Source organism: Durio zibethinus, chromosome 14 (assembly GCF_047325235.1).
Source record: "Durio zibethinus cultivar Kanyao isolate XHJ-2024 chromosome 14, ASM4732523v1, whole genome shotgun sequence".
In the NCBI taxonomy this organism is placed as follows: Eukaryota; Viridiplantae; Streptophyta; class Magnoliopsida; order Malvales; family Malvaceae; genus Durio; species Durio zibethinus.
Window position 1 is genome coordinate 7440292 of NC_143175.1, and position 27049 is coordinate 7467340.

The 27049-nt window shown below is 31.7% G+C and overlaps 3 protein-coding genes across 8 annotated transcripts; 2 read left to right on the forward strand and 1 right to left on the reverse strand.

Moving 5' to 3' along the window:
- The first annotated feature begins 4806 nt into the window (after positions 1-4806).
- LOC111293996 (inositol 1,3,4-trisphosphate 5/6-kinase 4-like) lies at positions 4807-17106 on the forward strand. Of its 4 annotated transcripts, XM_022887101.2 has the most exons (14): positions 4807-4945; positions 7627-7804; positions 10627-10999; positions 11099-11134; positions 11381-11570; positions 11777-11871; positions 12172-12240; positions 12443-12645; positions 12884-13037; positions 13832-13945; positions 15135-15197; positions 15623-15768; positions 15862-16000; positions 16617-17106. In XM_022887101.2, exons 3-14 carry the CDS (start codon positions 10868-10870, stop codon positions 16833-16835), a joined length of 1560 nt encoding a protein of 519 aa, XP_022742836.2. In that variant the 5' UTR covers positions 4807-4945; positions 7627-7804; positions 10627-10867; the 3' UTR covers positions 16836-17106. The 4 variants fall into 4 exon arrangements, with proteins under 4 accessions (XP_022742836.2, XP_089599523.1, XP_089599522.1 ...); XM_089743397.1 differs by lacking the exons at positions 4807-4945; positions 7627-7804 and adding an exon at positions 9593-10026; XM_089743396.1 differs by lacking the exons at positions 4807-4945; positions 7627-7804 and adding an exon at positions 9608-10022.
- Positions 17107-18830: 1724 nt separating this feature from the next.
- LOC111293702 (uncharacterized) lies at positions 18831-24222 on the forward strand. Of its 3 annotated transcripts, none has more exons than XM_022886580.2 (10): positions 18831-19389; positions 19662-19743; positions 20065-20159; positions 20288-20359; positions 20588-20667; positions 20779-20878; positions 21068-21115; positions 21197-21265; positions 21763-21912; positions 22101-24222. In XM_022886580.2, exons 1-10 carry the CDS (start codon positions 19129-19131, stop codon positions 23982-23984), a joined length of 2841 nt encoding a protein of 946 aa, XP_022742315.1. In that variant the 5' UTR covers positions 18831-19128; the 3' UTR covers positions 23985-24222. The 3 variants fall into 3 exon arrangements, with proteins under 3 accessions (XP_022742315.1, XP_022742316.1, XP_022742317.1); XM_022886581.2 differs by having other exon boundaries at positions 22104-24222; XM_022886582.2 differs by lacking the exons at positions 20588-20667; positions 20779-20878.
- A 235-nt stretch (positions 24223-24457) lies between these two features.
- LOC111293703 (two-component response regulator ARR9-like) lies at positions 24458-26534 on the reverse strand. The gene is made up of 5 exons (XM_022886583.2): positions 26078-26534; positions 25859-25962; positions 25647-25724; positions 25115-25185; positions 24458-24994 (listed from the first exon to the last, which is right to left on the reverse strand). Exons 1-5 carry the CDS (start codon positions 26172-26174, stop codon positions 24688-24690), a joined length of 657 nt encoding a protein of 218 aa, XP_022742318.1. The 5' UTR covers positions 26175-26534; the 3' UTR covers positions 24458-24687.
- Positions 26535-27049: the final 515 nt, after the last annotated feature.

A 27049-nucleotide genomic window follows, 5' to 3' on the forward strand; every position in this document is an offset into this window, starting at 1 on the left:
GATGAAATTTAAGTTAAGGTGGAGATTATTAGGAATAGTGACTCAAATCCCATAATAAATTTATTTAAGATTAACTAGATATTACTTGATAGGTAGGAAGACTTATACAAAAAGAATTCTAAGAGAAAAGAGATTATTGATAGGTAAGTTTGCATGTTTATAAAAAAGTGAAGTATTTACAAGGTTAGGTATAAAAAGATATAAGAGAGTTGTAAGGTTTTATGGGTAAACATCTCATAAGACAACTGAAAATTTATGTTTTATGCATGTCTATGTTTGAATGTTTGTGAGTGGACTAGAAGAGACTGAGAGGGTCTACATAGGTATGGTGCATAGATATACATTGATATATATTTGTTTGAGTTAAAAATACTTCATAAAACTATAAGGGATTGAGAGAGTCTATAGGTATTAATTATGAGTACTTGATTTGATATTTATTTGTAATTTTTTACAACTAATGAATCTTTTTCTTCATCTATAGATGTACGTTAGTGGGGCGAAATCATGTTAAATTATTATTTTTTATGTGGTTAATTGATTGTTTGATTATGTTTTCACTGGCTTGATTGATTGGAGCTTTTTAGCCGAACAACTAGTATCAAAGCTATCTCTTGTGTGATTGATTAATAGGCAAGTATGTATGCTTATAAATAGGTGAAGTCTCTATAGGGTTAGATATAAGAGCTACTAGTTGTAAAAAATTACAAACATACAATTCATATCAATTAGCACTCAATAATTAATACTCATAAAATCTTTTCAATTTTCTTTAATCTTATGAAGTATATTTAATCTAAACAAATACATACTCATATGTACCTGTCCATCATACCTATGTGAATCCTTTTAGTCTTTTCTAGTCCATTTATAAATATTTAAATATACACACCTATAAGACGTAAATTTTCAGTAATCCTATGAGTTGTCTACCCATAACACCTTACAACTTTTTTGTATATTTTTCTCATATCTAACCCTATAAAGACTTCACCTATTTGTAAGCATACAAACTTACCTATCAATAATCTTTTTCCTCTTAGAATTCTTCTTTTACAAGTATTCTTATCCATAAAGTAATATCTAGCTAATATCAAACAAATCTCTTATGGGATTTGAGTAATTATTCTAAAAAATTTCTACCTTAACTCAAATTTCATCAGGTTATCTGGTTTTATGTTAGATATGCTTGGCTCCATCTATAATATAAGTCTCACAATTATATTCTCTTGTATGTTTTCACGTTTCATGTAAATCAATATTCAAAATATGAACTCAAACTTCTTCCTTGAGTCGAGCTCTTTTAGATTTGCCTTTTTCTATATCTTGAACCTTTAGCTTTGATACCAGTTATTAGGGATTATCATAGCTCTGATACAATTGTTAGAGATAATAGCTCTAATCTAATCACACCAGCAAAATCGATATTAAATAATTAATTGATCATACAAGAGATAATAATTTAACGTGATTTGGCCTAATTGATCTACATCCATGGATGAGAAAAAAGATCCATTAGTTGTAGAGAATTACAAACATACAATTCATATCAATCAGCACTCAACAATCAATATTTATAAAACCCTCTTAATCTCTTCTAGTCTTGTGAAATATTTTCAACCCAAATAAATACATACCCATATGCACCCATGCACCATACCTATATAGACTTTTTTAGTCCATTCACAAACATTCAAACATACACACCCATAAGACATAAATCTCCAATAGTTTTATAGGATATCTACTCATAAAATCTTACAACTCTTTTATATCTTTTTTTCATACCTAACCCTATAGAGACTTCACCTATTTATAAGTATACAAATTTACCTATCAAGAATCTCCTTTCTCTTAGAATTCTTTTTTTGCAACTATTTTTATTTATCAAGTAATATCTAACCAATCATAAACAAATCTATTATAGGATTTGAGTCACTATTCTCAACACAAATTAGGTTTTGAACAAAGAGTTTGACAATTTAAAATTGGTTAAACTGAATTCGATTAAATCATAATTTTATTTATTTAAATTTGAAATATATTGTAAAATATTAAAATAAGAAATAAAATGAGCATTAATGCTTCTCTTAGCATGTGTGAATCAAGTCTTGAGTTGAGAGTAAATAGTGGGTAATGGTAACTTGATAACCTTTTGATGAAAACGTTATTCACGAATGTTTCAAAAATTTAACTAGTGAAGAAGAAAACATATGGAATGTTGAAAAATTTATAGTATCAATGGCTCCCAACTGAGTATATTGATTCATGAATAATATTATTCCTTCCAGTTGGATAGAACTTTTACTTTTCAATTTAATTTCCAAATGAGTTTTTCTCCTCTAATTACTTTGAAGAATAATATTGGTTCAGACACTAAATGTAAAAAAATTAATGGATTAAACTGAAGTTGGGCAATTGGTTTGCTAATGTTGTTAATTTGGTTGCTTTGGAAGTGGAGAAATAGAAAAATCTTAGACATATAATACCACTTGATATCCCATTTCCTTGTAAAGTTGATGCCATTCAAAAGATTATGAAGGACTCTTGGACCAATTGTCTAATTGTTATAAGAAAACAAGAAATCCTTCTTAATTTCAAGGACTAAACTAGTTTTAGGTTGGTTTAAAATCAACATTAATGGCCGCCGAAGGAATTTTAAGGGATAAACATGGTAATTGGGTTACATATTTTTCTTGTTTTCTTAGAAATTGCATTATAAAGAAAGGGGTTCATTCGTGATCATCATCATCACTCTTATTAGCTTGTTGAAGCCATCTGCAAATGGACTAAATATCCAACATGTTCCTATATATAGAAAAGAATTTTGCTATTGATTAGATGGCCAAATGGATGTGATTATCTTTCATGAACCACCCATTGGAGTTAAGATCGTTTTCGTTGCCCACGCCCTTGTCCTTTGTTTATTGGGTTTTACCTGTTTCACACATATAAAAGTAGCTATCAAGGTCTACCTTGGCTTTGGCTTGTCTCAGGATGACATGATATGATAACAATATATATATTCTCTCTCTTTCTCTTGCTCTACCATGAATATTGGGATTCCCTTACTTTTCATAGGAAGGTGATAAAACAAATGTAATTAAAGCCTACTAATAATTTGACATGTTTTTGTTTTTTTTAATTGAAATTCGTTATTTTTTTATTTTTGTAATTTTATCAAAAGTGGTCAATTAACCAATTCAGTTGATTCAATTTAAAAAAATTAATAATCAAAATAATCGACTTTCATTTAATAAGTAATCGAATTGGTAAAAAATTTTTAAATAACTGATCATAATCACACTAACTAAAATCAAATTGATTCAGTTAAATAATTGAACTTTTCATTATTTTTTTCTCTTATTACAAATAATTATTAATTATAAATTTAATACAATAAAATTTAAACTCAAATATCATTTAAATTAAATCATTAAAAAATTTAAAAATTTCAACAATATTTTATAAGAAAAAGACAAATAAAAATATTTATTTCAATTTTTTTGCACTTATTAAAAAATCGATTCAATTATCAATTTTAAAAATAAAAAATCGATCAATTTAATTAATTTAATCGATAAAAAATTAAATAAACCAAACCAATTGATTATATTTCATCAATTTTAATCAATTAAATAAATTTAAATTAATTTTTAATCACCCTACCTAGCCAGAGAAACCACCTATACAAATATTACTTCATTCCAAAAAAAAAAAAAAAAAAATCAGGAGCATAAAGTTTTAAAAAATCCATTTATATGCTATTTTTTTATTTTATTAAAAAGAAAAGACATAGTACATCCTCCCCGATGAAGTGTCCAAGGCTTTATAGCCTGCGGGTTTTGGGTAGAGTAATTGAGTGATTCAAGGTCGACTGTCGAGGTCATTATGTTGTATAATAGGTTGGTTTGGGTTGATTCCAGTATGTCAGTGGGTATCACATAGAAGTTTGTCTTGTATTATATGATCCGAATAAATAAAATAAAAGTATTTTATAATTGAATTTGGATAAAATTTGGAAAGTAAAATTATTATTTATAATGGATTATTAATAATAATTTTTAATGTTATAAATTTTTTATTTATAAATGATTTATTATTAATATATTATTTAATTAAATTAATTTATTAAGTGCTCTAATTATGATTTTTAATTTTAATTTATTAATTTAATTTTTTAATAATATGTATTAAAGTTAATTTTAAATTTGAGTTCAAAAATTAAATTTTGAGTTAATAAATAGATATTTAATGAGTTCGTAATATATATTTCAAACTTAATGAGTAAATAGATAATAAGTTTGATAATAAATATTTCAAAATTAACGAGTATGATGTCCGGTGATATTTTTAGTATCAATTCAGTTATAAGCTTAAGGCTTAAGCTAAGGAAGAATATAAGCTTAGTGGTGAGAGAAATCGATCGTAATCGAATTAATTTATTAAAATTGATTTAATTTGATAAATTTAATTTTGATAAAAATTTTAAAATAGTAAGTTTTCAACTAATTCAATTAGTTATTGGTTAATAATATTAGTAATAAAATCGATATTATAAATATAATTAATTTTTGAAATATATTATATATGAAATATAAATAATTTTAGAAAAACCCTAAGACCAATTCTCACTTCCTTTGTTTCATTTTTAGGTGAATAACCTTTTCACCTTTTATTAAAGTGATTCCGATTGTTTAAAAAAAAAAATAATGCTGTCTATTAAATAGTTGGATTAGAAAAAGAATAATAAAAGATGAAATGACAACTTTACCCAAAATAACAGGACGATCTCTTTTGGTTTCATTTTTATTTACCAGCTCTCGAACCTTGAAGGAAGCACCAAATCTTCTAGGGAAAAGAGGGGAGTCAGTGACAATCTCACTTCTCCTTTCGCAATTCTTTCCACTTCTTTGTTCCGAGTTGTTTCGTCTTTGGAGCTAAGGTTTTTATTGCATTCGCTATTTTTAACTATCTAAATCTTAATCTCTTTATGTATATTTTGTCTGAATTTTTCTTTACTCTTTCTTTTTATAGATATATCTTGCTAGATTTTCCCTTTTTTCTGGCATTTAAAATGAGGCATGCCTAGTTTTTTTTTTCTTTTTTTTTTTCCGTGTGAATTTGTTAATTTTCATGATATTCTTGAATACCCAGTTCGTAACAAACGTCAGATTCCTGTTTGGTTGCTTTGACACGGCGAGAATATAACAATATGTTAATTCTTTTAGTTCTATTTTGCCTCTGTTGAACCCTTCGTTCTGGGACTTTACGGAAAGTTTGATTATTATATCATAGGGAATTTTATTCTGTTGCCTTTTCCATTTTAGTTTATATATTGTTGGGACTTTTCTGTTTAGTAGGTGTTTATAAATATATAAAATAGTTTTGAGGAAATTGTAGTTCATTACTCTAAGCCGAAGAAGAACAAGAAAAATGCATAGAAAATGTCATCTGTAGTGGACATTAGCTTGTTTACTTGGTATTGATTGCTGTCACTGCATTCTTTTGAAACAGAGAAAGTTGTTTGTGAGATGCCATTTATAGTGTAGGTGTCAAATGGGTCGTACTGGGCTGTATAACCCATTTAAATATTAACCCAATATTAATGGATCGTGCCGGTCCAGCACTATTTTTTTAACGTACTGTATTGGCACGACCCATGAAGGTTAAAGGTATGATCTAGCATGGCACCTAGCCCATAATCTTTAAGGTCGTGCCATGCCAGGCACAACATTATTTTTCGTGCCTAGCTGGGCCAAGCATAGCCCATTAATACTTTTCAAAATTTTAATTATTAATTTTTTTTTTCATCTATTATCATTAAAAATACCATGCAGGAGATATAAACACATAATGAAATAAAAAGGGCACATAATTTATGTGTTTTAGCAAAATATCTACATCCGCAAAAATGCATAATAGAATACACTAAATAAAGATATTGAAATTTCGATCCTAATATTAAAAAAAAACACATACACATCATCTATCCAATTGCACATTAATACACATATAAGTAAGGTTTTGTTGTCTAATTCAATATCAGAAGTAAGTGAAATTCTAGAGGAAATTTTTGATAAACTAGATATTAAATTTTCTTTATAAGAAAAAATATTTTAAAAACATCTGATCTAATAGTATTTCTTGAAACTATTTTATAATTGGGTAGTATACCATTTTTAATTAAATCATTAATACGTTCATCATCTATAAAAGCAAATGACTGCTCAAACCGCATTATAAATTTAATTAATTGATAATGCCAATTATCTTGTGAAAAATAAAATGCATCTAAAGACCCATTAGGATGTTGACTAAGTGTAGTTTGTGTGGGATCATTAGGAGATACAGATCTAGCCTCATGTTTTTCCTTATACCTTTTCAGATGACTGGTCCCTTCTTTTGTTTTAAAACTAAAATCTTTTTTATATATATGTTATAAGTTTAAAGATTTTGATCATATAATTTTGAAAAGAATGTTAATTTATTTTTGTGCACACAAATTTAAATAAAAATAATTTGTACATTGAATAATTCGCAAACTAGTTAAATATAATTTATCTATCAATAATTTAAATATATAATAAGTAAATTTATTTAATATAATTTTATTTTATAAATTAACAAAAAGCAAATATAATTTCATTAGAATATAAAAAATAACATAAATGGTTTCAAAGGTCAGAAGCCCATTTATAACGGTTATGGGCTAGCATGGCATAGCACATTTTGGTTTGTGTATCGTGCCTTGCTAGCCCATGTGCCACGTGTTGGCACTGGCCCTTAATGGACCATGCTATGCCAACCCATGCACTTAAAAACTTCTAGCCCAGCACGGCATACATATATGTATCGTGCTTGGCCCAACCTAACTATTTAATAGCAAGCCATGCTAAGCACGACTCATATCATGCCAAATCGTATCTGCTGTCCAACTCATTGGACACCTGTATGTACTTGGTATTGGTTGCTGTCACTTACGCAAAATTGATTGCATTTGATATGTGAGACTGCAAACTTGTTCTATTAGGGCAAGTTGCCTGTGGCTTTCGATTAAGTTGTACAAAGAATGTATTAGCAATACCTGAATCTATGCCTGAATTGTTTTCCCTGCAAGGTCACATTGATTTTTATTGCATTAAATCTATGTATGCGTTATAAGTAACCATAGAACATCTTTGACAAGTGAAATAGTTGAAACTTAAATCATTAGTATCCATGGGTTTACCTGTTATGCAGTTAGGTTATTGTAATAATTATTTTGTTCATGTTCTGTGCATGAAGATGCTTCCGTGGGTTTAATGTGATCTACAAGGGAACTTTGGATATATGTCTTCTTTTCTTATACTTGGAGAATAAATTTTGCTATTCCGAACATTTAGTGGATTGATATAGACTCATCTAGTCTATTTCCATGTATATTTCCCATAGCTCACTTATTTGGTCATTGTAATTTGAAGAACAAGTTGTTATTTAGCTGAACATATTCTTTCCAATTGATTGGTGATTTTTCCATTAGAAATAATGTTTATGGTGGTCTTCAGATGTCACCAGTTGCCAGAAAAATTGAAGTTTCTATGAACTGATGTTTGTCTTGATGTGATATTTTTTCCGTTGGGCCAGGCACTATTCTGTCTTCATTTGTCTGAAGGGCTTGGACTAGAGGAAGAGGTAAAGACATGATGAAAGCTTTAATGGAGTGGTGACAACAGCAATTAGTAGTTTTCTGAGCAAGCTTTGCCCAATGTCACTGCAGCCAGCAGCGGAGCCATAATTTCTATTGAGGGGGCCAAATACATATGTGAGTATATAGCTATTTACTTACACATATTATATTATGGATATATATTATACATAAAATTTAAAAAAATATAATGAAAGCAAATATTTTAGTTAGAAGTCTATTTTTATCAATTTATGTTATTTGTCTTTGTTATTACTTTTTTTTTTAATCAATTAAAAATAACTAGTGAAGTCAACATTTCAATTAACGCTAAGTATGTTCTTATAAGACAAACTAATTAGATATAGCTTTTCATGAAATATTGGGTGTTTCTAATAAAAATAATATAAAAAAAATTTAAAGATTAACATGGATAGATTAATCGAACTTAATAAATAAATCAATACATTGTAACTTTAAAGTTTTCAAAATTTTCTAGTAAATAATCTAATCGAAACTCTTAAATTATAGTATGATTATTAGTTTTGGTTTTCATTCATAATATTCATGTAACTCATTTTTAGTCATGAACTTCACGAATTTTACTTAAGAATTTATATATTTTGCTATTTTATCTTTTTTTATTAAAGTGTTTATCTTATTTACACTTGAGTATTAAATTTAGTGATTAATGCATAATTCTTCACCAAGCAAAACTTGAATTACTCCATCCCAAATCAAAGGTGTTTAGCTTATTTATTGATACTATAAAAAATAAGTAAATCATTTTATATAAAAAAGTACTCATAGCTTACAAAAATATTAAATTTATTATTATTCATGGGGATGGATCAACTTACACCAAAATGTGTTATACATTTTTTATATTGATTTTAATAGATCCAAGTGATGAGATTAAACTGTTTTTTTCTCTTTTTCATTTTTTTTCTTTCATTTCTTGGATCTACTAAAATCAATGATTAAAAAAACTTTTTAGTTTTACACTAAGGTAAGTTGATTCCTTCCCATTATTCATATAGATTTTTCATTTTTACATAAGATAAAGTTTAAATGTTAAAAACTTAAAAAAATTTCTGATACTTTCATTTTTTTAAGATTCAATGAGTTAAAAAGTTATAAATGAAAATTAATTGAAAATGATTATATTTTAAGGTACCATTTATTTGTTTTGAAAGATATATCTAAAAAAATTCACATAACACTATATATATGTAAATAACTTTCAAAATTCTTGGGGGCCATGGCTCCCTCTGGTTGTCATGTGGCACTGCCACGGACAACATCTAGAGGAAGAGGTAAAGACCACTACGTGGGTACTCAACAAAGTATGACTTAAGGTTGACATTTATTTTGGTTGTGCTGGTATTTTAAATTGTATCAAAACAACTTGCCAACTCTTTGCTTTTGTGTATCCGGATGGTAATAGACAGCTCAGATTATTGTTGGATTGGCTGAAGAATATTTTTTTGTAATGACATTAACATGGTATATTTTGGTATTTGACTTTTGTGTGATGATATTAACATGGTATATTTTTGGTATTTGACTTTTTACTATGATTATTATGTTTAATATTCTTGCTACTTGGAATTTTATTGGTGTAGCTAGAGTTCGTTTTCTTTTTTTTAGGTATGCTAGTCTTCTTTTTTTTTTTTAATGCATTGATTCTTTGCATTTTTTAGGCTTTAAATGTACAAGTTGATATGTTTCCAAAAGGTTGATGCGACAAAGTGTATTTTTGGGCTTTCATTAATTGCTTTTATATTGGGTCAGCTTTTTTAAACGGAAATTTAATTTAACTTTGTTTAGAGATTTTAGGGGGTAAGAGGTTATTGTTCAAAGTTTTTTTTTTTTTTTTTGGGGGGGGGGGGGTAAGAGGTATTCCTTATGAAACTCAGGGGGGTCAATCATTTTCCCTTCAATTTTTCCCCTGATGTTCTCACCTATCTGCCTACTGTCTACCCTCTTTTCCTCTTGGCTACTGCCCCTTTCTCCCAATCCTATCTCTGCCTACTCTCCCCTCTCGCTTTCCGGGGCCTTAAGGCCCCTTGTCTGTGTTCTGGATATCCTGCTGGGTCTTGTGTAGAGACTGATCACTCATCTTCTCTCAGGTGTTCTTCTTCTGCCTACTGCCTCTTTGCATTTATTCTCTTCTCATCTCCAAGATTACCACCATTGTCCATCAGCCAGTCAATCCACCACCAACGACAACGCTACCTTTTGGGTGTGAGCCTGACCCAATGACAACCCTGCCTTGTGGTTGAGAGCTTGAGCCTGACCTCTTTCATCAGTGCCGCACCAGGCACCAACCTGTCAACCACCAGAAGGACTAGCAGTAGGTCTTGACCAAAATATAATTTGCTTCAATTTAATTATTCAATTGTCATGGTAGAATGAAAGTCTCAACCAAATTATTTAATTGTTAGAATTTGATAAATTAAAGCATGGATGATTTGCATGTCTAATCTTTTTAACCGATTATAAAGGTACATGGACATTTTTTTTGTTGTCTAGAAGCTGCATCATGAAAATTGGCTTTCTACCTTGTCTAAACTTTTAAAATTTTTAATTCATTATGGTTATTATATGGTATGGCTGTATGGTATTATTAGCTCTAATGGAAATGCCAAATGTTATTTTGGTTTTGTTTGTTGCTTGATGTATTTAAGTTGAATTTATCTTTGATTAAAAATGTGGAGATGAATTTGATTAAAAATTGAATTTATCTTGATGTATTTAAGTTAGATTGGGTGGGAATTGTTGAAAACCACTGTTGGAAATTAGTTGAAAAAAATTAGTAAAACCAATTGAAACTGACTGAACTGACCGAGCTAAGTTGGTTTTGGTTACTGTCAGTTATTTACTTAAGGTCAGTTTCAATTATTATTTTAAATGAGATCACTTAAGTTGGTTATTAAATTTTTTTCACCCCTAATCAGACATTCAGATTCCAACATCAACAAGTGTGAATAGATGATATAAGAAGAGATTTGGTTTTGGTTTGGACATTGGGCTAGACAAAACAAGTTAAAGAAGAAGAAGAAGAAGAAAACAAGTAGAAGAAGAAGAAGAAGAAGACAGTAGTAGGGCAAGGGCAACAACAACTTTACAAGCAACACTAACGGTGGCAAAACCATATTCTTTGTGAGAAGTAATTATTTTATTTTAATTTTACTGCTAATGGGTTTAGCTGTGAGGGGAGTTATATTGGACCATGCGCTGCTTCAATATGGAATTGGACATCCGGAGAACTGCAAGAGCAACCCAACACTGTCCCTGCTCCGCAAGCTTCGATTCTCCAACATCCATACGGTATAAATAAATAAATAAATAGATATTTAATTTATTCTATCCTTTTCTTATTTGTTTTAATTTTATCCCATTCCCCATTACTCTCCTCTTGAACTGCAGGCCATTTCGTATGGGTTGCCTCTTTCTACAGAGCAAGTAAGTGAGAAAAAACATGATGATATTGCTTCTTTTTTTTTTTCCTTTTTTATCCGCATCTTAATTTCATGTTTTTCTTCATTATGATTTCTGATTGTCCATTGTTAATAGTACTAATTTTTTTTCATACTGTGATGAATGATCACTTCATCCTCCGCATCATCATCAATGCCATAAATAACATTTGCATGGGCTGAATTATACAACACATATATATTTATGTATTTTTTTGTTTTCTTTTCATAGATCAATCTCCTGCAGGCAATGGCTGAGCTACACTCTTTTGAATGCCTTCCTTTGACTGCATCTTCCCTGGACATTGCTCCACATGAGATTGCCCATGCTTGGGCTCATATCTCAGGCACCATCTTGTATCTCCTTCCTAACCATGATTCATCTCCCAAAATAACTTGCGCATTCTTCTCAATTGCTCCCGGTGAGCACTGTTTAATATTTTTCGTTCCTTGTTAAGTTACAATCATCAAGGAAGTTACCTCAGCTTTTCCTATGGAAATACGTATACACTAACTTTTCTAGACACCTACTAGAGTTTATCAATGTCTCTCACATTGAAGAGGGAGGATCCTCCTGCTTGACCCAAATTCATGCTTTTTTTGGGTCATAATTGCTTCCTTTCCTCAGATGCTGAAGTTACCAGTTCACTCCACAAGTCAAACAGGATTTATATGGACAAATTGCAAGAACTACCTTTGACCATTTGCCGCTTAAATAAAAAGGTCAACTATGATCACTCTTTTCTATACATCTCCTCTTGTATGCGTTTGCAAAACCTTAATGCACTGCAATATACTTGGATCATTGTATTCATCAAGTACCTTAAAACTTCAAAGGTCACAGGGACAATTATGAAGAACATATAAACCTTGAGTAATATAAATGATGATAAACATAGGTGTCTCCCTCAAAGAATCACAAATTAGAGTAACGATTTGCCTCAAAATAAATGTACTTTTAAGCCAACTTTAGATTACTCAAAAGACAACAACCTTTCATGACTTCTTTCACTTTTTTCTCAGGCAATAAGCACCGATGTTGTGACAGTTGGTTACATTATGAAGCCTTCTCGTGAGGAAGATTTTGCCAAGGTCAGCCATTTGATAACAAATGAAATTATTTAGTTTTCTTCAGAAAAGACAATTGTACTAAAAATAAGTATTAACTTATTATGATTTTTTCTCTCCTTTCAACTTTGCTAGAAACGGACTTAACAAGTTATAATTTTTCTGTACTTCCTGTTATGATTTATATGGACTAACCAAAGCTCATGTTTTGACATGAATTTTGTAGAGGGGTGCCTTTCCAATGTGTCCAACTCTGAATGGGTTGATTTTTTTGCCCCTGACATTTGAGCTTCCTATATCAACACAGTTAGAAGAGGCTGATGTGATTCTTCATAAAGCAACTGATGAAATTGTATCCATTGAATTGAACAGCTCTTCAGAACCTTCCAATAGAATTGCTTACACAACAGGAATGCAGGAACTACAAAGGTAATTGTTCACATCCATGCACTTACGCAAGACAGTATAAAATATAAAGCTTCTAGGCTTTCTTATCTTTTGACAGTCATATCTGACTACGCAGTATTTATGGTGGCTAAGAGCAGTACCATAATCTTAAGCTTGTGTATTTATCTTAGAAAGAAATTTAATTTATTTTGTAGTCCATGATTTAGTTTGATGTGATACTCATGGAGCTGCTTTCTAACTAGTGCTGATGCTTGTACAGGTATATTGAAAACCACAATCATTGCTTTGAAGTTGATCCACTTAATAGCATTTACCCTGTACTTGATCGGTTAAAGATCCAACAAATTTTACTTGGGCTGAAGGATCTTAATGCAGAAGGTCGTTGCACAGTCAGGGCCCCTCACTTTCTCAAGGTCATTTGCCTGAATGGTATCTATTATATACTTGTTTCACTAGGATGTGGAAAACTATTTTAATTTACAGAACCTTTTCTAAATTGTTAATTTGCAGAAAATGTTAGTTCTATGATTGAAATGTATATGCTACAGATTATGAAGAATCTATGTCAGACATTGGTAGGTATTTTCAGTTATTTGCTTGATGAAGTTTGCCATAATAGGAGCCTCTAACAGGTACTTCCTTACTGGAGGTTTTTCATAGTTTAACATGCCAGAATGTTTTATAATAAGGAAATTGAATTGGGGTATATAAGTTATAGGTATTTGGGGGCTTCTTATTGATTTTGGTGGATGCAACTTGGTTACTTTTTCTAGTCAAAATGCCCAAGAGTTCCAGAAGATACATTGTTTCAATATTTTGTTCAGGCTTTGAATGAAATGAGATCTATGTAATTCACTTTTTACATAGGCTTGCCTTGAGTTGGGTGCTTTTGTATTTGGGTTTGTTTCGATTGTCTTGGGGCAGTTATTATAAGTTAGAGCATTTATGTTTTCCATAATGAAGACTTGTTTGTCCTCATGAGAATTTTTATCAATTTAATAGGCTGTTAATCTGATTTATGACCACTTTGTTGCTGAATTATTATATTTTCTCTATCCTTTTCATTTACAAAATAATGGAGGTTGCAAGTGCTTTCACCCCACCTTCTGTATTTAGTTCAAGAACAATTAAAAAAATGTTTTAGCTTTTTCAATGTTTTCTCCTGAGTTTAATGGCTTTCTTGCATATGTGCTGCTTAAATATACAGGTTAGCAGTTTTGATGAACCTGATTTGGTACAAAGACTACATGATGCAAAACTGTCTGTTCCATGTATAGTGAAACCTCAAGTTGCCTGTGGTGTAGCTGATGCTCACAGTATGGTAAATATATGCTTAAATTACACATCCCTTCTGGTACAATGAGATTGGATTATGTTATTGAGGAGAAAACTCATAAGAGGAACCTAGATTTTCATAAATTATTTTCTCTTGCATTTGTTATCCTTGAGTTCTTGTTGCTTTAATTAAAGTATCCTTTTCCAAATAAGATAGTTTCTGATTTACCATTTCATGTCAGTATAAAGCGTTATCTGTTTGGTGAAGCCGTACTCTATTTCTCTCTTTATTTCCCCTTTCCGATCTTAGTGTTGTCTTCTCTAAATTGGAAATATAGATATAAGATCCTGATGATGAAGAAGGTTGTCTTTGTTCTAAAGCAATTAGGAAGCATTGCTGGTATATGTCTTTATCTGTATATTACTGCTACTCGAGATGTTGAAAGGAACATATTAGGGAGAAAGACTAGATGCTAAGTCTTTAGAATACAGATTACATAGGCAATTATTTCATTACAAAATCTTTTCTTGCAAAAAGAGGTTGGCAGCATGGTTCAGATTATCGCACTGTGTTTATTTAAAACCATATCTTCAATATGCTTTGTAAAATGAATTTTTTGTTTATTTGGTTAAAATTTTAAGCAACCGTTTAGTTTTCCATTTCTCCATCTCCATTTTACATCATAGATAATCAATGAAGGATGATAACCAAATTTGGAAACCCTTTTTTTCCCATTTTGTGTAGAATTGGAAAATTATTACAAATGTTTTCCTCATTTTTTAACTACATTTGGAGTTGTTTGCTTTATCATTTTGATCATATTTATTGTGTAAGTGGAATTGGGAAATAGTAAACATTTTCTAAAACTAAAAGCCCTAAGATTTTTCCACTTTATTAACTCCTATAACCCAACTTAGGTGATATTATGTCTAAAACATGCTAAATTATCTTTTTTTGAATGAATGATTAGTAGTTTGTGTTGTAGACTTGCATTGTTGCTGATAAAATATTACTATAAGGAGATGCTTAATTTGTCTAATATCATTCCATATGCAGAGGAAACAAAATTATTGGTCAAGTACTAACTTTTTTTGTCAGCATTTGTAAAATGATTGTGACTCTTATTTTGGACATTGTGATTCAATGTAAACAAACCATAGTTGTCATGTCTTCCATCAACTTTTCTTTTACCAAAATTTTCTTCATCAGAAAAGCTAAATCTTGTCATTAACAGGCAATTGTGTTTAGAGTTGAAGACTTCAAGGATTTGAATGTTCCACTGCCTGCTGTTGTTCAGGTTAGCATCCAATAATAATTCAAAGTTGTTCATATGAAGGAAATGATAGCTATATGTTTTATATTATTAAATCTCTCTGCTTGAAGTATAAAAAACAAGATTCATAATTCCAGTTTTAATTCTAGTTTCCTTTCATTTTTTGTGCTGGTGTCTTTTTGTGCTTATTGGACTATGCTCTTTTTTTTTTTGTGTGTGTGTGCTCATCTTATATTACTTCGTAAAGCCAATTTCTGTTTAAGGTACTAACTTGCTTTTCCAAAAAAAAAAAAGAAAAGGGTTAAGTTACTAATTTCTCATTCATGATCCATGGGAGACCTTAAACAATATGGTGCTATATCAAAGCTTGTTTCTATAATCAGTAAATGTGACAATCTATTTCTTGTTGGAAATCTTGGCTCTAAAATAGGAAATGACTTGGATTGCAGGAATATGTTGATCATTCATCCACTCTGTTCAAGTTTTATGTTCTGGGTGAGAGAGTTTTCCATGCGGTAAAGAAGTCTACACCTAATGCTGACATTCTTATAAAATCATCCAAAAAAAGTGCACCTGGACCTCTTCTCTTTGATAGGTACACTCTGTTTCCTTTCTCCCTTTTTCCCTTGTAATGTGGTTTTTGTTTCATTATTCTTTAAAATTTTGTTGTGGTTGCATATTCACACAGCTTAAAATCTCTACCTACTGCCATTGCAAACAAGCATTCTGGAGGTCAGGATCTGTGTCTTGATCTTGGGCTAGTAAACGAGGCTGCCAAGTGGCTTACAAGGATTCTTGGACTAACCATCTTTGGCTTTGACGTTGTTGTGAGTAGCTTACAAAAACTTTGACTGCATATTTCTGAAGTGAAAACCATTATATTCTTATTAAAACTCTGTTTTTACTGAATTCTAAGTTATAGTGATGATGTTTAACTGCAGAAACCTATACTTGTGTAAAATATGTAAAAATAAAACTTTTGTTCTATAATTAGAATTAAAAATGAAAAGGGATGTTTTAGTCTACCATTTAATCTCTGTTTGGACACCACTAAATCCTTAGTCACCTGCAATAATTGCAATTACTTTTAGATACTTAACTTTGATTCCTTGTGCCCAATATTTGCAATCGACTTGGGGAGGGGAACTGGGGGAGGAAGGTGGGGTGAATGACTGATGGGGGACAACATTGGCACTTTTACTTGGTAATGGAGAATGATTTTTGAAACTGTTGAAATGAGGTATTCAGGGGAATTTGGTGAAACTAGCGTTGCAAAAAAAAAAAAAAAAAGCATTTGTGGAATGAAGCTCTGACTGGGCCCAAAGAGAAGCAAGAGATGGTGTAACATAACCTTTAGCACACATGTTTCTGTAGGTCGTTTGTTAGCCATCATAATGTGTACATGTTAATTGGATTATTTTGGTTTGCTGTGAAAATTTTCAGATTCAGGAAGGTTCCGGTGATCATGTCATTGTGGATGTAAACTACCTGCCATCATTCAAAGAAATTCCTGACGATGTAGCAATTCCTGCCTTTTGGGATGCTATTAAAAAGAAGGTGGATTCAAAAGCGATGAAACATGCAAGTGTGGCTCCTCCTCCCATGGATTCTGTTGATGAGCAGGAGAAAAACAAATGCAAAGCGGGTGCTAGTGTTGTCTGAAAAAAAACATTGAAGATTATGCCATGGGAGATGAATCATGGATGATAGATTTTGACAATAATGGTTTGAGAGGGACCATGTGGCTCATTTTTGTTCTGAGTTTGAACACTTGAGTTGCTTGCTTGTGTACGAGTCCATAATATTACTCCCAAAGTTTTGGGTTCTCTTCTTACGAGTTTCTTCCATAATTAGATAATCCAAACTCATGATAGGAGAGCGTATCTGTGATGTAAGCATATATATATATATATATGTATATATATATTTACCACACTGTGAGGATCAAATACAGCAAAGGCAACTTGAGGTTTCAGTTTTGCTCACGTAGTCTTTGCACCAAATCAGGTTCATCAAAACTGTTAACTTGCATATTTGAGCAGCACATGTGCAAGAGAACCATTAAACTCAGGGAAAAACATTGAAGAAGCTAAAACATTATTGTCTTTTTGTTGTTGAACTGAAGACAGAAAGTAGGATGAAAGCACTTGCAACCTTTATTTATTTATTTATTTATTTTGGGCAATGGGTGTTGTGAAACAGGGCAGGTTTACAGTGTATATGTTCCATAATAAATATAGGTCATCCATGAACGGATGAACTCCATTATTTTACAAATGAACAGCTTAGGAAAAATTATTATCATAGTTCATCAACAAATCTGTCAAAAACCAAAATAAAATCTAATTACTAGTCTATTAAATTGATGAAAAGTATCATCAGGAACTTGGAACGTAATCTAAGATTGTTGTCACAGAGACTGTTTCGTAAATTGGCTTAAACGTTTATTCAAATGTCTGCATGCACACACAACAATAGCAACAACAATAATAGCAATATTATCTCAACAAGCAAGTCTTCATTAAGAGAAACATAAGATGTTCTAACTTACAATAACAGGATTAAGATAATTGGAAACCAAATACAAATGGCAAGCCCATGTAAAAGAAATGAATTACATAGATCTCATTTCATTCATCTTCTGGAATTCTTGGGCATTTCGACTAGAAAAAGTAACCGAGGTGCAATCTACCAAAAATCTAGAAGAAACCCCAAAATTCCTATTGCTGATATATCCCCACTTCCATTTCCTTACTATAAAACATTAAAAATTTCCATAATCCATATATCTTCGTGAAACAAATATAAATTAGATATCATTCGGTTAAAAAATTTTGAGAAAGTGAGGGTTTTAAATGAAAAAACATGACCGGAAGTGTTTTTAGAATCATTAACACTTCTAATCCAATCTATATCAAGATTCATGTTTCGAAAACTTTAAGCTAAGATTAAGTGAACCTGATCATTTAATTTGTATCAAAATAATCATCAACACTTCTAATCCAATCTATATCAAGATTCATGTTTCGAAAACTTTAAGCTAAGATTAAATGAACCTGATCATTTAATTTGTATCAAAATAAAAGTGATAAGATATTATCATTAATGATAATATCAAATGTGTCGATGTCATTAAAATGATAATAATTTAAATTAAATTGGATTCGGTTTAATTTTTTAAAGTAATATATAATATGATAAATTTTAAAAATTCAAATTAAATTTGAATTAACTTTTTTTTAAAATTGATTTAATTTAAATCAAATTCTATTGTTTCAGTTTAATTTGATTAATTGATTTTTAAATTTTATTTTTTATATATTATTTTAATATGAATTTTAATATATTTAAATAGATTTATAAAAAATTAAAAAATATATAAAAATTAATAAAAATATATAATACAATTCAATTTTTTACATCTTAATTTAAAATTTAATTCAAATTTAATATATACATTTAATATTCAAATTTAATTCAAATCAAATAAAAAATTTTAATTTATATTAAACCAAACACCATAATTTAAATTAATTTTTAATTTTTAAAATTTTTTCTCACCCCCTCCTGCCATTGGCTTTTAGGACGTGTATTAATCACAATCCCACCGCTCTATCTACCTCCCCAATTTAAATTATTCAGTACTACTTACAACTTACTGGTGTCATTTCCTAAGCTTGAATAATAATGATATTAAAAAAATAAACTTCAAATTCTGTATATCCCCAAATAATTGCCTTTGTCGGAAACCCTAGATTCTCGTCAATCTTCCTCTTCTTCAGATCCACAACTGTCGCGGAACTTGTCATCCAGTCGGCCCAGCAAGAGGGCGCCCGAATTTGTGCCTGCTCGCTTTACGCCTCAGCCGTAGCAGCAGCAGCAGCAACAACAACAACAACAAAAACAACAGCAGCAGCGGAGTCACAGGACGCTGATTCCTCCTCCTCCCCCTCGGATGGTTCAGTTCTACTCTCCTCCTCCTGCGCCTCCGTCTCCGTCGGAGTTTAACCTCCCCGTCCATCGCCCCGTGCCTATGCCGCCTCACATGGTTCCCGTCCACCATCGTATGCCCATGCCGGATCATCATCACAATCGAGAGCAAGAAGTTGAGGCTGTTACGAAGATGGATCAGCAACAGAAGGAGCACAAGGATCATGGTGCTACTTCCTCCAAAAATGGACTATTCGAAGAAGCTGCGTTAAAGATTTTGAATCAGGTCAGAGCTCACCATTCATCACTACTATCACTGAATCAATGTTCCCGTTGCTGCTTTTTGCAAATTTTAAGTGTTACTACTTTTTGTTCCTTTGATTACGAGAATCTGATTATGAGATTAACTAATCATTGGCGGATACATGTAATTTGAAATGATCAAATTCTGGATTAATTTTAACCATGGCTATTACCAATTTTCTGAACATGGCCTTTTCCTCTGTCTTGTTCCTCTATAGTTTTTCCTTAATGTTAAACCAACAATCTATTTCGCAGGTTGAGTATTATTTTAGTGATTTGAACTTGGCCACCACCGATCATCTTATGAGGTTCATCAGCAAGGATCCTGAAGGATATGGTATGATTTCTTTCCATTTGGGAGCAAAAAGTTTTAGACTGAAACTCTAGTTTATGCAAATTCCTATCATTTAAAGTGTTCATGCACGTTAGTCTTGTTTATACTATACTGATGATTAACATTGCTATTATATAATCTAGTTGTTCATTACCATTTTTTAAGTGCTTCACTTTCACCTCTTCAATTTTCTTTCTTAATTTACTGATATGAGTTCACCTAATCTAAAAGATTGTTGACTTGTTCTAACATTGAAGATTTTGAACTTGTTTTAATATTAACAATTCTGCATTCAGACTAATATTTTCTTTGCTTCCCATATAGTGCCAATATCTGTTGTTGCATCTTTTAAGAAGATTAAAGCCCTCATAACTACTCATTCCCAGCTAGCTAGAGTTTTGCGGAAGTCATTGAAGCTTGTGAGTATTGTCCTTGTACAATTGTTTCATGCACTTACTTTTGCTTCTTAATGTTTTATTTCCACATCTTGTTGCTTCATATCTCTTTAACGGCTGTGCTTGTATCTTTTTGATTCCATAATGCATAGGTGGTTAGCAAAAATGGAAAGAAAGTAAGACGCCGGCATCCTCTAACTGAATCAGATAGGGAAGAGTTGCAAGTAAGGTTTTTGTTCTTTTTGCTTTTTTTTATTTTATTTTTATTTTACTTCTTCTTATGCAAGATTTTTACATGTCTTTTCTGTAAATGTCATGTTTGTCTTTGTAGTCAGGCAGTCTCATTGAATATTGCATGAGAGATTTGTATTTCGTCTTACATTATATTATATTCAATCAAATCAAGTATGCTAATGTCTTACATAGCACTTCCAAACACTTGTGATTTGTAGTCTCGTATAATTGTTGCTGAAAATTTGCCCAAGGATCATTGCCATCAAAATCTAATGAAGATTTTCTCTGCTGTTGGGAGGTACCAAAACTATTACTGTATTAACGAAATTATAAAGTCTCTTGATTTGTGGTTTAAACCTTGTTTATCATGTCTCTGTGGACCAAACTCTCTTGATGTTTTCATTCACAGTGTGAAGACAATCTGTATCTGTCATCCTCAACCCTCTGGTGGTGTGGTATCTTCAGCATCTAGATCAGAAAAAAGTGATTGCATGCATTTAAGTAACAAGGTACATCTGCTCATCATGCATGTGCTAGATATTTTGTTTATTTCCTATGGAAAGATATCTTCTTTCCCTTTTTTTTTTTTGGGTCAAATTCTTTGGAAATATATAACATTCTCTTGATTTTTTTCCCGGTTAACAAGTATTAAATATTGAGTTGGGTGATTTAATTTTGGACTCTTACTCTATTTGTAGTTGCATGCGTTTGTGGAATATGAATCTGTTGAGCTGGCTGAGAAAGCAGTAAGTACTCCCATTTTCCATAGGATGATCCTTTTTACCTTCCATGGTTGTAAATGGATGGATAAATGTCTTATTTTGCAGGTAGCAGAACTAAATGATGAGGGAAATTGGAGGATTGGCATTAGGGTTCGCCTAATGCTTGGACGTGTGGTATGTAGTGCTAATATTCTGGCTTTTTGCTTCAGTTACTTCTCCTGCTCTTTGCTCCCTCTCTTCTCTTTCCATGTTGTGAATTATAAATTCAGTAAAAAAAAAAAAGGATAAAAATATTTGTTTGATTCCAAAAGATAATTGAGTAGATGGTAGTCTGTTTATTTATTGAACTGTTTAACATTTCATATCACCATGTAGTTTCTAGTGTGAAACTTATGTCATGTTTACCAACAGAACCAAAATTTAATAGTAAATAAGTGAGCATTTAGTAGAGCATACAGTCCCTCACAACATACACAGAATGCCAAAAAGAAATCTAATCATTATTATTATTATTTTGAATTTGTGTCCTATATATTGCATATTTCATTAATTTCAGTTGAAATCTTGGTTTCATGGAAAAAAAAATTATTATGTTGGCTAATTTCAATTTTTAATTGATTCATTAAACTAGACTAGACCATTCATCTGTATTTGTATTCTCTCATTCTTAGTCAAAACCTGCTCATGCAAGAGGGAAGAAGGGCCATGATGCGAAAGGTCACTATGAGGAAGATCATGCTTCTACATCTGAGCAGCAGTCAATTGAGAAACAAGAAGAAGATCCTTCTCAGTTGTCTGATATCCATTCACAGGAGTGTCGCGTAAGTGCTAATTATTACAATAAGTATTTACCTTGAGTTAGGCCTCCCTGTTATGGAATAGATCCCCTCTACCAAAAATTAACTATGAAAAGAAAAAAAAAAGATAATACTAAAAAAATGAAATACTGGAAATGGCTTCTTGAAAATTATGAATATATGGTGCCTTTCTTATAGTACCTTTCTTATAGCAGGGGTCTAGAAGATCATCCCAACTTGTCAAAAACACCATCACTGGCAGCAACAACCATCTTTCGTTCTCTTCTTCTGGTTCCATTGAAGCACCAAGGTGTTGTCTCAGGTTCTTGCTCTCTCCTTCTAAAACGCATTTGAATCGCTACTGTCCCACAACCAGAACAGCCCATTTCATCTCCAAAAGCCCCAAATCTGCCCCCATTTCACGCCTCCCTCACTCCAAATGCTTCCATTTTGTTAAGAAAAATTCTTCGTCCAAATCCATTTCCCACAAACTATACCAAGTTAAGAAAGTCCAATCCTCCAAAAAATCAACTTCAGAAACTCCTGCTTTTTTGGATTCCAATATTGGCGCTCCTGTAACTGAGTCACTTTCTATGTCTCAAGACTTGTTGAAGCTGCCTGATGTGTCCGAGGAGCTCCAGTTCACTCCTATGGCTGTGAGTAAGATTGCAACTTGTTCCACTTTGGATTGTCTAGTTGCTGGTATTGGAAATCATAAGAATAGGCTTATGGATGATGACAAATCGAACACTAGCTCTAGCAACACTAAAACCCCACCCATTCAGGCTTCATTTTCTCCAGAGATCCAATCCACCACAATCACAGCAACCACTCCTGCCTGTTATGGTGCTGGTCATCTCATTTCTAGGGTTACTGACAGGAGAAAATGTAAGGCTAGAGGTGTACTGGCTGTAGCTCTACCAGGAACAGGTGATAATAATATATCAATCAATAACTATAACAATGTTGACTGTGAAGATTATGCTACTGGACTTGATAAGAACTGTAGTGTTTCCATGCCCCCTTTACCTGCTGAGGCTTCAATGCATTGGCTTTTGTCTCCATGTCACGAGGACAACGAGGATGACAAGGAAAATTCTGCTCCTTTCCACAGCTTGCTTGAACATAAAACACTTCCTTCTCCTTCCTCACCATTATCTGATCTTGGCCTTTCTTTGGATTGGTGTAACTTAAGCAATAACACAAGCGATGCAACTAATAGCAGCACTGAGAAGAGCCAAAAGAGCATAAATAATATGCTTATTTCCACTGAAGTCCCTCAGTTTCAAGTACGTTTGGATTCTTTATGTGACGATGCTCCTGTTTCATCTTCTCCAAATGCCACACCTTATTCCAGAGCTGTTCCGTTGAAAGAAGGGGCAAAGCACTCATACAATATTGGAGGAAACTCTCCATTCTCTGCGGATACATTAGGGAGTGAAAATGTTATGCAAACCCCAAGTTCTGACTCAAGCCTGGAAAGGCATATTGGGCTGTCATGTTCAAGTGCAAGGGATCACAAGAGACATCACCTTCATTCCGAGCGACTGTCAGTGGCCGGAGATCTTCGGATGGCAAGCTTGTCTCCCGAGAGCCATGTATCAATATGGGACACGAATGGTTCTAGTTTTCAGTTTGATCGTTTAACAACACCTTCCAATTCCATGGATCTTTCTCAGTTTCAGAAGATTTTGGATGATCAATCTTTGTGGACATCAAATTCTGCATTTGAGAATGTGTCACAATCACATATGAGAATATCCTGGAGGGAAGGATTAGTAAGTCGGATTTTTGAGATGGATGAGTTTGATGGTTGCAGATGCCTATCAGATGAAGAGGAAGACTTAAACGTCAATAGCAGTGATCCATGCAAATCCTGCCAAAGTCTTGAGATCAATGTTGATTTAGGGAATATTCCAACTTTAACTAATGCTTGTGGGTCTACGGAATTTTTAGATGGTGAAAGCAAAGAAAAGCTTCATTCTCCAGTACAATGTTCATGTGCAGAGTCAATTAGCACTGATGGAGGTGGCTTGGCGCGTTCAGAGGATTCAGATTGGAACCTTTGCTACAAGAACAATTTGTTTGAAGTATAATACATGGTCTAATTCCTTAACTGGAGTCTTGCCACACATTTGACAGAAGGTGGTTTCCTTGGCAGTGATCGAACCAGGCAAGGCCCACTCTTGTATATTGTATATTATGTTTTTGTTAGTTTCTCTTTCAATTTCTTCTCTTTAATATTCTTCTATGAAATTTTACTCTTCACTGTATCTATGGAACTCGTTGAGAAAAACTTTAGTGAGATTAGTTTGCCATTTAATTATTTCTCAACTGATGGTGCAAAATAATAATAATAATAATAATAATAAAGGAAAAGAAAACAGTCAGTCATAAGAAATTGTGCTCGTAGACTATTTTTCCCCATTCAGTTGCAGCACCAATCCAAAGACTGACCTTAAACTTGCAGCACCAGTATAAAAAAGAAATGCCCAATGTTTGATCTTCAGATAATTTCAATCATAAACTGTTATTTTACACGATTTTTTTCCTTGTTTAGGGAATCCAATTAGCACAAGAAGTTTGGAATTTTCAACTTTTCTTTTTCATCTAAGATGTATACATGATAGAACTCTATTTCTACACTCCTATAGCCTGTATGACAACAGTAAAATTATAAAAAAATCCAAAAAAAAAAGGGAAGTACATGAATTACATTTAAAAGAAAAAAAAGAAACTATTAACATTTTTTCCCCAACATCATTTTTTTTTTTTTTTGAGATACTTTCCCCAACATAATTAAACCACAGTTGTGATGCCATTGTATCTTAGTCTTGTTCTCTCAGGTGAGAGCCCTTCCTCTATGGCTTTTCTCTTGTTATTGCTGGATTGTTGTTGTTGTTGTTTTTGTTGCAATAATTGCTGCTGGTGCTCTTCTTCTTGTTCTTGTTCTTTCGGTGATTGAAAGGATGCTTTCTCTTCTTGCTTCCCTTGTTTTTTGTTTTGATCCTTGATTTTGGTTTTCAACATATGGGGCCTAAGTTTATTCAAATCAGATAACCTGACTGGCTTCAAGAAAAACTCTTCTGCACCTTCTTCTAAACATCTGAAAAAAAAAATTATACCAACTAATGTGTTTCACCTCAAAAATCAAATTCCCCAGTATCCTCTTCTTTGCTATTAAAGCATTTTCAAATAGTTCTATTATTTGATTTTGTCTTTTTACCTACTAATCCTTGAAGGGACATTCTCGGATGACATGATAACTACTGGTATGTTTTTTAGAGATGAAGATTCCTGCAAAATCATAGAAGAAAAAAAAAATCCTGTAAGCTTCTCAGATCCATATTTTACAAGGGAGAGTAACAGTTTTGGACAACTTTCTCCATAGACGATAAGATTACAATATAAATCAAAGAAAGTGTAATGGCAAATTATGAAATCATGTTTCCATTGAATATGTTGGAACTGATTTTGCCTTTGGTGGAAAACAAGAGGCAAAATATTCCAAAAGATTTTTCATTGTTATTCTCAAGCACGCAGCAACAATAGAACCCCATATTGGAAACTCCTTCGATTACAATATAGTATAGTAATAATTTGGCAATGCAAAATCTTAAATCTAGAATTGATTTTTTAGAAAAAGAAAATCCTAAAATTTCCTGGCTCGAAAAGGAAATGATCTGAAGGGTTAAAGAATAAGGACAGGAACAAGGGAATGAAAGAGAAAAGAGACAAAGAATAGAAACAAAGCATACCTTGATTTTCTTGAGCAAATCATAGCCCGTCATGCCTGGCATACAGTAATCTGTAATGACAAGATTCACTTCAACTTCCTGTACGCACCACAAAAACAAGCAGAAAAATTTTACAAACAGAGCAAAAAAAAGGAGGGGGGGGGGGGGGAGTTATAGAAAAGAAAGCATAAAACAAGTTGGGTTATCTTAGATATTAAACAGAAATTCCCAACCTGATGATTGTTAGGAAAAGTAGAGGCTGTGTTTGGGTTGGTTGTGTCTGCTTCATATAAACCCAGAAATTCTAAAGCTTTACTGCCAGAATCGACTGTAGTAACTGCCAATGGAATCAAAATGATAAACGACAATCAGAATTTAACAAAAGCAGAACTAAAATTAAGAAAAAAAAGCAAGGAAACCCATGATTTATGAATGAAAATTTCCCCAAGTACCTTGACATGAAGAGGTTTTAAGTAGCCTCTCAATAAGCTTTCTGTCTATGAGGCTGTCATCAACTGCCAGAACATGAAACTGTGACTCTGCTGCCATGCCTATTTTTCAATTTCAAGATCCAATCCCTAAAACCAGAGATAGAATATGTTTCGAGAGAAATGAAATCGAGTTGAGATTGAGAAAGTTCTTTGTTCTTTTTTTCCTGAGGATGGGGTTGGGTAATTTTCTTTTTCAGTTGTTCTGGTTCTATGGGAGGAGGTGAAAAAGAGAAAGAATTTGTGTTGAAATAAGACCCATCAAAATCCACACCCGCAATGCAAGATCCGACCAGATTTCGTCCCAAATCTTTCAAATTTTCCAAGCTGATTGATTCTGAATTACAGAGAAAGCAATGGAGGGAAAAAAAAAACAGAATGACAATTAATAAATGAATAAAATAATGTAACAAATCTAGATGGGGATTTTAAAGAAGGTGGTCTTAATTTATAGTAAAAAACACCAAACGTCACGCAAGTTTGAGTTTTTTTTTTTAATTATTATTTTGATTATTCAATTATAAAATTTAACATTTTAACTATTAATGTTTTTATTTTTTAATATCATGAATAGGCATTTTTATTATTATAAGACATGATATTTTTTTAGTCCAATTTTATTTGTTTATATTTTAAAATTTTAATTTTTTAATTCTTAAATGTTTTATTTTTATATTTTAAAGTTTATTTTTCATATTTTTAATTTTTTATTATTAAAATTTTATTAAAAAATTAAATTTAATATTATATGAATTAAAGTGAAAACGTTTTCTTTGAATTTCATAATAAACAATAAAAAATAATATTATGAGAGTATATTTCATTAGTATTTCATTTTTTTATTTAAAAAATATTGATAATTAAATGATAAAAAATATTTATTTAAATATTAATGATTCAAATATTAAATTTTATAGTTGAATTATTAAAATAAAA

Excerpts from the sequence above, each read along its gene's own strand:
- LOC111293996 (XM_022887101.2), top strand. The coding sequence starts at position 10,868 with ATGGGTTTAGCTGTGAGGGGAGTTATATTGGACCATGCGCTGCTTCAA. Across the intron at positions 11,571-11,776 it reads ATTCTTCTCAATTGCTCCCG|ATGCTGAAGTTACCAGTTCA; the intron begins GTGAGCACTGTT and ends TCCTTTCCTCAG. Across the intron at positions 15,769-15,861 it reads GGACCTCTTCTCTTTGATAG|CTTAAAATCTCTACCTACTG; the intron begins GTACACTCTGTT and ends ATATTCACACAG.
- LOC111293702 (XM_022886580.2), top strand. The coding sequence starts at position 19,129 with ATGGTTCAGTTCTACTCTCCTCCTCCTGCGCCTCCGTCTCCGTCGGAG. Across the intron at positions 20,160-20,287 it reads TGCGGAAGTCATTGAAGCTT|GTGGTTAGCAAAAATGGAAA; the intron begins GTGAGTATTGTC and ends CATAATGCATAG. Across the intron at positions 20,668-20,778 it reads ATTTTCTCTGCTGTTGGGAG|TGTGAAGACAATCTGTATCT; the intron begins GTACCAAAACTA and ends TTTCATTCACAG.
- LOC111293703 (XM_022886583.2), bottom strand. The coding sequence starts at position 26,174 with ATGGCAGCAGAGTCACAGTTTCATGTTCTGGCAGTTGATGACAGCCTC. Across the intron at positions 25,963-26,077 it reads TAAAACCTCTTCATGTCAAG|TTACTACAGTCGATTCTGGC; the intron begins GTACTTGGGGAA and ends TTCCATTGGCAG. Across the intron at positions 25,725-25,858 it reads CTTTTCCTAACAATCATCAG|GAAGTTGAAGTGAATCTTGT; the intron begins GTTGGGAATTTC and ends TGGTGCGTACAG.